Source organism: Rhamphochromis longiceps, linkage group LG3 (assembly GCF_057381845.1).
Source record: "Rhamphochromis longiceps isolate RC_006_pf linkage group LG3, R_longiceps_female_GT1.1, whole genome shotgun sequence".
NCBI classification, from domain to species: Eukaryota; Metazoa; Chordata; class Actinopteri; order Cichliformes; family Cichlidae; genus Rhamphochromis; species Rhamphochromis longiceps.
Genome location: NC_140559.1, coordinates 12,570,650 through 12,584,464, shown reverse-complemented (window position 1 = coordinate 12,584,464; position 13,815 = coordinate 12,570,650). Strand labels below are relative to the sequence as shown.

At 41.7% G+C, this 13,815-nt stretch overlaps 2 protein-coding genes across 2 annotated transcripts; both read left to right on the top strand.

Moving 5' to 3' along the window:
• The first annotated feature begins 335 nt into the window (after nt 1-335).
• LOC146672969 (H-2 class II histocompatibility antigen, A-K alpha chain-like) lies at nt 336-3,690 on the top strand. Its single transcript, XM_085401616.1, has 4 exons — nt 336-437; nt 839-1,087; nt 2,586-2,870; nt 3,096-3,690. The coding sequence occupies exons 1-4, from the start codon at nt 368-370 to the stop codon at nt 3,209-3,211; spliced, it is 720 nt and encodes a 239-aa protein (XP_085257742.1). The 5' UTR covers nt 336-367; the 3' UTR covers nt 3,212-3,690.
• Nucleotides 3,691-4,973: 1,283 nt separating this feature from the next.
• Nucleotides 4,974-11,382, top strand: LOC146672968 (H-2 class II histocompatibility antigen, E-S beta chain-like). The gene is made up of 8 exons (XM_085401543.1): nt 4,974-5,111; nt 6,216-6,488; nt 6,728-6,941; nt 7,855-7,922; nt 8,004-8,114; nt 9,039-9,191; nt 10,409-10,574; nt 11,184-11,382. Exons 1-8 carry the CDS (start codon nt 5,057-5,059, stop codon nt 11,203-11,205), a joined length of 1,062 nt encoding a protein of 353 aa, XP_085257669.1. The 5' UTR covers nt 4,974-5,056; the 3' UTR covers nt 11,206-11,382.
• Nucleotides 11,383-13,815: the final 2,433 nt, after the last annotated feature.

Sequence of the window (13,815 nt, the reverse complement as noted above, 5' to 3'; positions counted from 1 at the left end):
AACCCCGACTCCCTCTGGACTAAAGGTTTGAGCAGATCACCTCTGCAGTTCTTCATCTGTCCACCAGGTGTCCTCAGTGCACCTGCATTCGCAGATCACCTGACCATCTGAGTCACCTGACCGCCTGCTCCGTTTGTTTTGTTTTTTTAAAATCTTTCTTTTCCATCCATCTTCATCGGGCTCTGATCAAAATGAGTTTATTATAATGTCATTATTAATTTCTGTTTTCTATGTGTCTGTGTGTGTTTGTGGGCCTGGTGCCTCTGTCTGCCTGGACACCGATGACATCATGTGGTCCCTGTTCTGTGATTGGCTGATGTTTGTGTACGAGCTCGCAGACATTCAGAGAGTCACAGAGCTCCTGCTGATGATGATAAAGATGAAGGTGTGGGTGCTGCTCCTCGTCCTCTCTTCGGTCCTCTGTGTCTCCGCTTACGGTGAGTCTCTAAATCACTCATTAACTCTGTTTTAATGAACTTATTAAAAATACTAGTGAGCAAATGAACTCTGTCAGAAGTCCGAAACAGAAGAGACGAGCACGCGCACACATTTATCACGTGATCGTTAAACTTCACCAGCTGATTACTGGGACACAGTTTGTCTAAATATGAGCTTGTTCACAACACAGACACTCTTCCCCAGTCTGACAAAAAAAATCAGAAAAACACACATTTTTAACAACATACGTGTTGTTTGACTAATAGTTTAAAAAAAAGAGATTGTAATGAACTCTATATTTGAGGATTAAAGCATCAGGCTGATGGTTCGTGTGTGACTCACATTTGCTGACAGTCAGCACTGAATAACAGACACTGAATAAGCTCTCTGTTCTCCTCAGGTCTCCACGAGATGAACTCCATCAGCGGCTGTTCAGACACTGTTGGAGAGGATGTGCTGATACTGGATGATGAGGTGGTCTGGTACGCAGACTTCAACAAACAGACAGGTGTTGATTCTCTGCCAGCCTTTGCAGATCATCCACACTGGCAGGAAGGAATGTATGAAGAAGCTGTGGCTAATCAACAGATCTGCAGACAAAACCTGAAGGTGGCTCGTTCAGCTATGAAGGACTTCCCCAAAGAACTCGGTAAACATAACTCATCAACCACACAGTCCACATGTAAAGAACAGAAGCACGTTTCCAGCTTGGGAGTAAATCCTGTAAATATTTCACTCTGTTAAAGTGATAAAAAACAACAACAAGAGCTTTATGGCAGATAACTCGCAGAGATCCAGTTGTGACAGGCTGACAGGTTAGATCAGCTTTGCTGTCATTATCCTGACACTCAGGTGTACAGTATGTAGTTGGCTCACTCTAGTTTTAAATAACATATGATGCAAACAACAGAATAATGGTGTTATCCTGAGGTTAATCCAAGCTCACAAAGTGTCTGTATTCACCAGATTACAGATATAAACTAGAACAAAAACACACAAAGATAATCCAAATTTGGTGAGTTAGTGTTATCTTAAAAAAACAGCAACGTGTGTGAAATGATTGTTGAGAAATCTCCAAGTATTGTGAAGAAACAGAAAATATTTTCTAAGTTAATCTTCCTGAGTTAACTTCAGTAATTAGTTCCTGCAAACTATTAATGCGTTTTTTTGAGAAAGACATGAACAAACCTGAGTGGCCTTGCAAGTCGGTTCCTATCAGTCACTTATGTTATGACAGCCCCGTCTAGATCGTGGGACTCGTTAACCAGGGATGAAGCCCAGACTGCAGGTTTCAGGGTAAGATATTACTTGCTAGAGCAACCAGTTAGATCTATTTGGACTTAAATACATTTATACTCAGATTCACACCTTTATTGTTTCACAAAAAGTTAGAAAGGGAAGTTTAGACACAGTTTAGACTTTAACAGCACATTAAAAAAATAATAATCAATTCTAATTACTTAATTAACCCACTCTGAACTAATGGTGATGTTGTTCCTAGCTTTGGAGGAGAGAGGTTGGTGGTGAGATAGGCCCTTCCAGTAGTGTAGGTTTGTTCCACCTCAGTGCTCTGTGTTATTGAAAATAATAAGGAAGCTACGATTCACAGGGAGAACCTTAAAAGGCTTAAGAATCTGCAGTCCGCCTGGTAAATGATGGACGCCCAAATCCTTCTCAGAATCATAATCCAACACAGCGATGATGATGAGCAGAAATAGACGACATCATTCTGCTAAGACGTTGATCAGACTCATGTCTTTGATTAAGAACAAAGATGATCTACTTACTAGCAGCTCTCTTTAGCACTCTTATGTTTATGACAAAAGAATTTCTCTCTGCCTCGGTAAAGTTCTTCTTCTCTTGTCCTATCTTATCTTAGTTTATCTTATCTTATCTTATGCTATGGAAATATTATGCTTCCTATGAAATGAAATAGGGAACCTACAGTATGTATTTCCACTTCATCACATGACATGAAAACAACAAAAAAAATCTGTTCTTGCACATTTGTGTTTTTTCCATTTTCTCTAGAAACTGGAGTTCAGCAGCAGAAGCTTCTGTTTCGTTCACAGTTTTTCGTTTTCTCGTGTTATTGAGTGCAGCCTGTCGCGTGGTGTTGTGAGCAAACTGTATGTGTTTGTGCACAGATGCTCCTGACAGTGTGGAAATCTACACTATAGTAAATGTGGAGATTGGAGTCCAGAACACTCTGATCTGTCATGTGACTGGTTTCTATCCTGCTCCCGTTAACGTCACCTGGAGCAAGAACACAAAGAAAGTGGTTGAAGGAACCAGCATCACTGTTCCCTTATCCAACAAGGATGGTTCCTTCAGCCAGACGTCCAAACTGGACTTTGTTCCAAAGGGAGGAGATTTGTACGCCTGCACAGTGGAACATGTGGCCCTGACCCAACCAGTTACCAAAATCTATGGTGAGTATATCAGGTTCAGTTTATTATAAAATGTACCAACAACAGTAATCACAAGGTGAGTTATATTCTAAGGCAAAGGCTGCATGTGTGCAAAGCAATGGAAGTGTGTTCAATGATCTCTAATAATATGATCTGAAATAAAAAAACAAGCAGAAAGTGTTGGTCCCAGCACAAAGACTGACTGTTTACAGATGTGAAGGTCCACGTCTCTCTCTGTCTCTGCAGAGGTGGAGGACGTTGAATCCATTCTGGGACCTGCAATATTTTGTGGAGTGGGTCTGACTGTCGGTGTCCTCGGCGTGGCAGCAGGAATCTATCTCTTCATCCGAGGAAGAAAGTGATGCTGATCGGTTGATGCTAATGTTTTAATAAATTCTGAGGTAGACACCATCCTCTGATGAACTGATTTTTATATGATTCATTACAAATGAAACATCTGGAGGAAAACTGTGGCAGCTGGTCCGAATGATCTCAGACCCTCCTCATCCTCACTGGGACTGATTATTGATGTGAAACGGAGAGTTTCACATCAATAAAGATTTACTGAGGAAACGTTGATTTCAGTGTGTTTCTGAATGTTTCTGTTGTGGAACGGTTTCATGCTGTATTTGGTGAGCTGATTTTTCTTGTGTGCAGAATGAAGATGAAGCTCGTGACCTTTTAAAATAACTAAATAATTAAAATAACTGAATGTTTCTTTTTGATATTAAATTCATTCTTTTTATGGAGCAGCAAAACTGAAAAACAAATAAAAATCTGGTTAAAAGAAAGGCTAAAAAAACTCAGGCCTTATCAGACTTCTATTTCCATTAATTGTTTCAAAGGTCTTGCACGGGAACCTGAACAAATTAAACCTGATTACATTTTAAGAAAAGACTCAAACAGGTCACTGACTGAGTTGAACCACATGGTGAGGGCGTTCTGAGGCAAACTTCCACAGAAAGGATGAATTCAACACAAGTTAACCTTAAATCCCACTTTGATTAACAAACACCGTGACAATAAACAGTGGGGACATTTTTCTTTAATTTTGTATTATAAATTCCGTCTTTGTCTCTTCTTAGCATGTTGTGATGTACTCAGCGTTAGCATTAATGCTGAGATGTATTTTAGAAAAAATGCAGAACAAAAGCAAATTAAGATCAACAACAAAAAGGAACAAAGTCGGCGATGTTAGCTCACAGACTAAAAGCTGAGTAGCTACCAGTGTGGGTGTTAATAACTCAAACATTTATTTTAATATATTGATAACATGCACAGGCTTTAGTGTAAGATGTTCTCAGCTTCCACAACCACCAGTCAGGCTGCAAAGACCCCCTGATTTGGTCAGTCAGATACTGAACAGTCCTATTGTTGACTTCACTTAGGGCTCAGAATGAAGCCTCCAGACTCCAAACTACTGGCTTCTTTCAGTCACCTTCAGGCCACGACACACTTAATATTGTTTTTTTTAAATCCATCAAAGTCTTATGTCACTTCCTTCTAAAAGAAACCGCTTGCTGATCATCTTCTCTGCTCTTCCTCCTCCGTCCTCTCTTTCTTACATCTTTATCACATTGTTATTAGTTTCTCTCCCTGGAAATAAAGTAAGTGTACCTTTAGCCAACAGGACGAACTGAAACTGCATAAACACTGTGTGTGTATTTATTGATCTGTTAAAAAGTTTCATCTGAAACTACATGCCATAAAAATGTTTACCCTCTCTACACTTGTTTGGAGCAAGTTAGATGCTGAGTATTGTCTCCACCGCTTTATTAATATGTGCACCATGAACACGTGACTAAGATGAGAAGTGAAAGAATGTGCTGAGGGTGTAAACTGTGAGCTGCGGGATGTTTGGGCGCTCTCTGGCTGACGCACACAAAAGGAAAGAAAAAAGTTTTTATTTTTTTAATTTTTTAATTTTTTTAATTTTTTTTTTTATCTAGACTTCATAATATGTTTGAAGTCAGTTATTCCATTATTTACAAGTTAAATAAATGATCAGATTTTGGTCTTTTTTGGTATTTCAGAGGAAGTCTGTTCGAGTTAGAGCATTTCCAGCTGAATAAATTAAAGCTCATTTCCTGGTTTCCTGTCACAGATTTCTTCCTGGCAACAGATGATGCTGCAGATCATGTGACATGCCCTCTGGTTTTTAGCACTGTGTTCAGTCAGACTGTCAGAGTTTGTCAGGAGAACTCAACATGGATTCATATTTTCTCTGCGTCAGCCTCTTCTTCATCATCCTCTGCAGAGCAGGTATTATACATACACTCATCAACATTCAATCAATACACTCACATGTATGTTCAAAGAGTCTAAATGCATCAGAGATTATTAAATGAACGTGACATATGAGCTGGGATGAGCTTTTTGTCCTTATCCTGTGATGATCCTCCTCTTCCTCTCAGAGCTGGTTCCATTTCTTCAGTGATTGTTTAGATCACTTGTTTTCATCAGCTGACAGAGTCAAATGAGATCAAACACAAACATCATTTGGCTACTTTGTTTACCTTTTTCACTTCTTCACATTAACCTCCTGGGACCTGTTCTATCAAAATTTTAAATGAATATCCTCATAGTTGGCTCTGATTTTTCATAAAAACAAAAATAAAGTAAAATCAAAATCTGGTAATTCTTTGTTTTTACAGTCATCGGGCCCCAATCAGCCCAAATATAAATTAAAAATGCATGTTGTGGAAGAGTTCGGGTCTTAGGAGGTTAATAATGAATACACCAATCATCAGTCACTGAAAGTAACTGTTGGCCTCAGTGTTCGTACAGTTTACTGGACATAAACATTATCATTTGTTATGATATAATATTTGTTTTGCACAGTTTTTCAATATATCACTTATAATTTATATTTTGTTTTTAGTGGATGACGTCAATTATGAAATGTATGAAGTGATATGTGTAATATTGTGATGCACTGATTTGCAAACTTTTACACTGGATGTTCTTCCTGACAGAGAGCTGTGTGTCCTCCTGGTCTCAAACCAGACACAGCCTGTACAAATGTGCAAACCTCAGCAATATTATATCATATCATGTGTTTATACAGCACAACTGTACTAAATCATTAGCAGTCCCCATAGGGGGTCATGTGATTGTTGGAGTTTGCTGTCTAACGTTTAACATTGTTTAACATTGAGTGTTTACAATGTAAAGCACCTTAGCAGACTGCTGTTGTGAGATGGCACTATATAAATAAAAGTGACATATTGTACTTGAAGTGATGTAACAGTGATGATGTTGCTGTTGTGGGGCTCCAACAGTAGCTGTGTGTAACTCCTGACAGTAGAGATGTGTGTGTGGGGGGACCAGCTCAGCCTGAGTGACTCTCTGATCTTTGTGTTTCAGATGGATACGAGTATTACACTTCATCCCGCTGCCTGTTTAACTCCACTGAGCTGCGGGACATAGAGTACATCAGATCTTACTATTACAACAGGATAGAGTATGTCAGGTTTGACAGCAGTGTGGGGAAGTTTGTTGGATACACCGAGTACGGTGTCAGGGAGGCAGAGTACTTTAACAAGGATCCTGGGCAGCTCGCCTCAATGAGAGCTCAGAAGGAGACGTACTGCACACCAAACATTGACCTCTGGTACCGAAGTGTTCTGACAAAATCAGGTGAGTCAGTGTTTCTGTGGCATCATCGGATCATCGTATAAACATCATCACACTGATGCATCATCAACACAACTCCTGCCTGGACCTTCTGCACAGTTTACAGTAACACTGCTGAAGGTTTAATGTGGCACGTTCAATAAAGCTACACGATCTCTGCAGTTCACACCGGAGTGTCTGTGGTTTGCGGCGTCCTGCTTTAGTTTGTTGCAAAATTTACCAAAGTCATTTTCATGTTCCAGCGAAACCATTTGTCAGACTTCACTGGACAAAGCCTCCCATTGATCATCATCCTGCCATATTGGCTTGCAGCGTCTACGACTTCTACCCCAAATATATCAAAGTGAGCTGGTTGAGAAACGGACAGGAAGTAACCTCTAACACCACAGCAACTGATGAGCTTCCAGATGCTGATTGGTTCTACCAGACCCACTCCTTCTTGGAGTACACACCCAGGTGAGTCTAGTTTGGGCCTGCTAACAGGACTTGCTGATTCTATTTATTCTTGTAAGTTTTTAATGTTTTCTGTCACCTGCTTATTTTTTCCCTGATGCTGTGGAGCTTCTTCAGTCTCATGTCTACTTTCTCCAGGATAGTTCAAGCGTCAGCACAGATCACCTTCCATATTTATTTTTTCAATAAAACAGCTCTGGTCTGATCCTTGGGCGCCCTCGACTTATTTAGCTCAGTCTGGTCTGTGTCTCCAGCTCACTGACTTTCGTTTGAATAACATGAAAATGATCCACAGATGCAGATGTTCACAGCTCAGCCTGTGAAACCTCTTCCCTCTTTTCCTTCCTCATTCCTGCTACAACTAAATTCACCCAAAGTTCCCATTTCTTCTGAGCCAAGTGGTTTCAGCAGGAACTGTCTGAATTCAGCAGAGCAAAAAATAGGAAGTCCCCCAGATTGTTTTTAACAAAGCAATAAACATGTCATGACAATTTCTTTGTTTTCACTTAGTGAATATGAACATTTCCCTACATTACCGTTGCATGTGTTGATGTGTCATGTAATAAATTTCAGAGAATTCCTCAAACTGAGCCTGTGATGGACTTGAGCTAAAACATCATGAACCTCCTGTTCTAAAGGACCAGTGCTAAAGACTAAGCCTTTACACCTGGATGACGGAGATAGTCGCGTGCTTGGAACACATTTCTACAAGATGTAAAATGATCAAATGAACAAATCTTATGATTCCATCAAAAGCATTGAGTCTCCAGGTTCAAAATAATTGTGCAGCCATGCCAACTAAACCTTCCTTTTGTTACTTCGGAGTGCTACAGCAGGAAATAGAATTAGGCTGGATAACGAAAAGTCACGAATTGTAGTTCAGTGTGAGAGTCAGTGATGTTGGTTTGTGTTGTAGGTCTGGAGAGAAGATCTCCTGTATGGTGGAGCACGCCAGCCTGGAGAGACCTCTGGTTACTGACTGGGGTAAATACCTGTCTGTATCTACACACCTGTACACACCTGTGTGTCTGTCCACCTGTGTGACTCTCACCTGTGTGTCCTCAGTCCCGTCCATGTCCGAATCCAAGAAATTGATGATCGTTGGAGCCTTTGGGCTGATCCTGGGTCTGCTCTTTTTCCTGGCTGGAGTCATCTACACAAGGATGTGCAGCAGAGGTCAGAGCAGCACTCACACCAAACTGAAGCCAGTTCGTACCACAACATATGAGTTTGATGTTCATCAGCAGGATGATTTAAATCACAAACAGAGCATGAAAATTAGAATGATTAAGGGTCAGAGTTCAGAATCTCTCCTCTCTCTCTGATGTCCTTGGAGATTGTAGTAATAGTGGGGCCCCACAGGGCCCTGTAAGAGGACCTTTGTTTTTAAATCTGATATGTGAGAAATTTCCACATGAATCAGGCTAAAGGTCAGTTAAATATTAAAGATACTTACATTTATGTCTTATTCTGCCAGCAGACACTGATTAATAACTCAATATAACCACAGATAAATCTGCGGTTCTCTCCGCTGTGTCACACCACAAACACGTCAGCAAAGAATTTCCAAGTTTGCAATGTTTGAAATCTCACAAACCCGTGGAAAATATTGCCTGCAGAAAAGGAAAGAGGATCCATGACTTCCAGAAGCTGATGGCCCTTCTAAAGGGTTTGTTCAGAGTCAGGATAACTTGAGCTAAGGAATGGTTGGATTGCTTGGATCAGTTAGATCGTTGAGTTTCTTTCTCTAATGACAGTTTCTGCCTCTCGGTCATGAAAGAAGTATGGCGTCTCGCCACCAGGCTAGCAGGGTGCAAATCCAAGTTTGTGAATGTGGTAACTCGAGAAGGAGGCGAAATACGAGTTTATAGTAAAAACCTCGGCCCAGTTTGAATCCAAGCGTTTCCCTGATCACTTAGGATCTTCACATTTGTAGCATAGGTGCATATACCAGGAAGGTGAGGAGTAGCTGTGGTGCCTGCCAGTATTACTTTACCAAAGCCAAAGTCTGAGCAGCATGAAACATTAGAACTGTGGCGTGTATCAGTTCAGCCTGAGTCGTCACTCTTTGACCTTTGACCCTTGCTCTCACTGTTACAGATGGATATACACCTTTGGCTCACAAGTTCAGTGAGAAGCAGCCAGAGGACGGGAACAAAGATGCTGCAGCTCTGAGCTTGTGGAGACCTCAGAAGGAGATGTTCTTCAAACCCGACTCTGAGCTCTGCTTCACAAATGTTCTGCCAAAGTCAGGTGACTCACTGTTTCTGTGACATCATCAGATCATCACATGACAGCTCAGGTCCTCACTGATTAATCAGCTCCTGAATGAACACCTGCACACTGTGACGGTTTCATCTTTGTGTTGCAGTAAAGCAGAGCCTGCTGGTTAGCTTTGCCACATGGGAAAATATTAGAGAAGTCATTACGTCATTTAGCACCAGACGGGGAGCAACAGCTGACAGCAGCTAGCAGCAGCTTTGGGTACAGCCAACAGTGTGGGTTGAGGGTGCCAGGCGTCTCTGGATTTGGTGCATTTCTTACTGTATTATGATTGCTGTTGAGACCCGTGCTGTCAGCTATACTTGTTACTGTAGTTATTTGTTTACCAGAACATTTAAAAGTGCTTAATAATCATGTTTTGTTCTTTTTCTCTGGTGTTAACGCTAGGCCCTGGCTGTGTGTGATATACCAACTGCCTGGTTTCCACATCCTTCATATAAACGCTCATAGCTCGCTGCCTAAGATGGATATACTTAGAGTCTGGGCCTCTTCAAGTAGTGCTGACATAACTGTCGTATCTGAAAGTCAGTTATCTAATTTTATAGTGATTAAAGACGTGGCAGTTGGTGGATTTAACGTTTATCACTCTGCTGTCCGAGAAAAGGCGGTGGTGTGGGGGTTAATGTAAAGGTCTGTGTTCAGGTCTTGTAGTGTAGTTGGGCTTCTTCTTGTTGCTACCACACCATCCAGCTCTCCTGGATTTCAGTGATATAATTATTGTCTCTGCTCATTCTCTCCATCTGTTGGAGTCTGTTTATCACATAGCACAGATCTAGCACACCACTGTACTTTATACTCTCTGGTTGACTGGTCCTCATGGGCCTTATGCAGGATTCAGTTCATACAGAACTGCATAGAGCATAATGCACGACTTGCAGGTCTCTTAGTTAACTTTACTTACAGACTTTAAAAGACGTATAAATGACTCATCAGTGGAAACATTAGACCATTTTAGTTATAAGACTATTTTTTTATTGTAGTCACTTTAATATGTTTGTCTGAAGCAGGTCTCTTTATAAATGAGACATCATGTATCAGTGGGACAACCTGTGTAAATAAAGCTTAAATAAGATAAATTATAATTCCAGATTAAGAGTGAAACATTGAAAAGCTGTGTGAGGGAGCCACACAGCGAGGGAGGGATGCAGGAAACTGTGATGGTTTAAATTGTCATTATTATGTTTCAGTGATGCCGCTGATTGGTGTTCATGCCATGACGCCCCCTGGTGGTCATCATCCTGCCACGCTGCTCTACAAAGTCTACGACTTCTACCCAAAAAAGGTCGCTTCTGCTAAAGCGATAAAAGCAGCTGATTTGCTTGAGAAGACTTTACCAGATGAGCTGGAGCCCAGGTGAGTCCACAGCTCTGAGTGCAGGTACAAAGGATGAGGAGCAGATAGTTTATAAAGACACACTCGGGCTGCAGGGTGGCTTTATTTAAACCAGAAGATGAAACTGCCAGAAACATTGAGGGCTGGATCTCTGTGTGTAACCACACGTGTGCCTGCATGGTGAGCTCCTGTATGAATGAAACACCAGTTTACATCAGGCTCAGTGTCAGGATTGTGATGTGGATGAGTCATTCTGGGCTTTTAATTGCAACAGTTTGTTTTTAATACAACTGCTTCTACATATTAGCAGTGGGCACATTCACAGTTTATAAAAGTGCACTGACATTTTTATAAACTGTGATAACTGTGAAAGAGAGCAGACAGGACTAAGAGACAGAAACAGGACCACACCTATTTATCTACAAATTAATGACACAAGATGAGAGCCGGGGCCCCTCAGCCCCCCCAAACCATATATGATTTGAATCTGATGCTACAAACACAGCAGATAAAGCCAGCACCTGCTCCTGCTGGCGCACACCAGCGTTGGTTAAAGCAGTACAGGTTTGTACAGCTCCTGGTTCAAAGCAGTCAGACCTGGTCTAACAATGTTTCCTCTCTGTGCCCCAGGACTGATGCTGGTTCCCAGTAGCTGATCCTGATTGTGGATTCTGCTTCTGTCTGTCAGCTGGAAGTAAAGCTGCAGCTGCTGGAAGCTCTGTGTTTGATCCAGGCTCTTTGAGTCAGGCTGAATGTGGACTGTGGTGGATCTGCTGGAGTCTCAATGTGTTTAGAGATTTCATCATGTGTGTGTGTGCAGAGTATTCTTAGAGTCTTTACACCTGTCTGACAGCAGGAGCCAACCAGGTGAGCTTCTTCCTGATGGACCTGAGCTGGAGGAAAGCCAGGTGTGTGCTGGGAAACTGAATCTTTTATTGCTTTGTTTGGCTGTCAGGCTGGAGGGGGCGGAGCTCTGTGGGTGTTTGTGTGTGTGGGACCTTCCAGTGTTAACAAACGCACACGCACATAGAGATGAACCCAGACTCAGACACTGTCAGCTGTTTGCTGGATTTTACTTCCTCATTCTTTTCTCAATAAATCTGTTTCCACAGTCATGTGATCAGTTTCTTCTTTCAAACCCTGTAATGACAGAGAGCCGTTTAGGCTCTGCAGTGTGGGCGTGTGTTTACTTTGCTGTTAATAAAGTTAAGCAGATCAAACAGACAGCACACGCTGACCTCTCACCTCTGTGAGCAGCCAATCACAGCAGGCCGAGGACTAAAAAAAAACAAACCTTATCTCATCCTGACCCTGTCAGTGGATCCACGATGAAGCTCTGGATCCTGAACTGAGAGCAGCCGGAGTCAAACAGAGAGTCGGAGGTGAAGCTGAGAATCTCCTGAGTGTGTCCATCAGGTTCAGATCCTGTGCTGCCGTCACTCACTGCCGTCTTTCTACAGATGTTTCTCAGCTTATAGCATCAGAAAAAATCAGTGTGGTGTGTTTTTGACTGCTGTGTTGCAGTTTGATGGTCAGTTTTCTCAGTTTGTGACTTCTTAAAGTCTCTGTGGCCACAATCACAGCTGGAGAATCTTCTAAAACCAAGGAAGGGAGCTCTGGCTCTTCCTTTATTACCTCCTTTAGGAGGACACACTGGGTGCCCTTTATAAAATAGGAGCATATAATGCTGTCCCATAATTCACAGCAACACACTCAGACACAGATCATCATGTATGTGATGGCTGTGGTATCCATGTTTAGCGTGCTGATGTGTTTGAAATAGCTTTTGTTGTGTTGCTCTTTACTCACCTGCTGACATCCTGCAGCTCAGCAGTAAACCATCTGCATGCTGAATATGATGAATAAGATAATGAAGCTTCACCTGCCTTCAGCAGGTGCACATAGTAACTCTCTGTACTGAAACTTCTATCTCTGGAGGCTTCCTCGATGTCCGCCGACCAGTCAGTGTCTGATGTTGATGAAAAAGAGGAGGAGGCTCAAAGGGTGGAGCTGGCGATATCAGAGCATGAGGAAGAGGTTGTTTGGGTTTCCAATGAACAACTGTATTCCAATTTCACCGTTGGTCTAAAGCAATGTTCCCTCTAATGGTTCATGTGTCTGAACACACAAACTCCCTGAGCAGCCCCTTGGACCACTGTGAGCAACAGCAGACGTGTGCACTGTGGTCACGCCAGCATCCAAGTTACATGTTTATTAAAATAATCACATTACAGCATTTACATTTATGTTAGAGTACTCTTAATTAACTGCTTTACCCCACTTACAATGTTCATGAGCTGTGTAGGATGTTAACACTATTGGAAGTTAAAATAAGAGAGTCCTGTAACTCTCTGTCTGCAAAATACAGTAAATAATGATCAACGTTGGGCAATTAATTATATAGTTACTCCTTCAAAAAAGTAACTGAGTTATGCAAACAACAATGTTTTTTGCAGCTGTTTACAAAAATATGCAGCCAATGTGTTTAAACAAACATTTCAAACTATTTACAGAACAATCAGCTGTTCTGCATCAAATCTGATGCCACACAAATTATTTGTGCCGCTCCAAAAAATAATTTCTGTCCACTATGAGATGAAGGAGAACAACAGCCTGATACCTGCAGGCCTGACAGCAGCAGATGTATCACTGCTGTAACACCTGTAACACTCAGCAGGCGCCTCATTGTTCTGACACACAACAAAACTATTGAGAGTGAGAGTGCTTTCGAGCGTTTTCCTCGTAAAACGCCGCTTTTACCGTTTTTTCCTGCAGTAAATATAAACAACGATAGTATTCAGGAAGAAAACCAAACATTAGCTGTGTCCCAAAATGTCGGCTGCATCCTTCAGAGAACCCGGCCTTCGCGGTCTACGATCGAGAAGGCCGGAAGTGTGGTACAGTCTAGCCTTCTGATTTGCGTCACCGCTGTCTCGGAGTTTAATAAACTCGGCCGTCTGCTCCTTGCTATCTAAAATAAAACAGGACACTGGCGTAAATTCTCGACCGTCTCACACTTCTGTTTAATCAGTTTTCTGTTTATCGTTTATTCATTATGTGTGAAAATCCCAAGGAACCCTTTCTCGCCTTAAAATATGTTTATTTTGTGGCCCAGAAAGATTAATAAGAGTAATTTTAAAACTTAGTAGCACCCGCCATTGTTGGCAGCTGAAATTTGGCTCGGCCGCGCTATGAATTCTGGGATATGGTGGGCTACAACATTGCGACATTCAATATATTTGAATGACACGGTTAGCGCCCA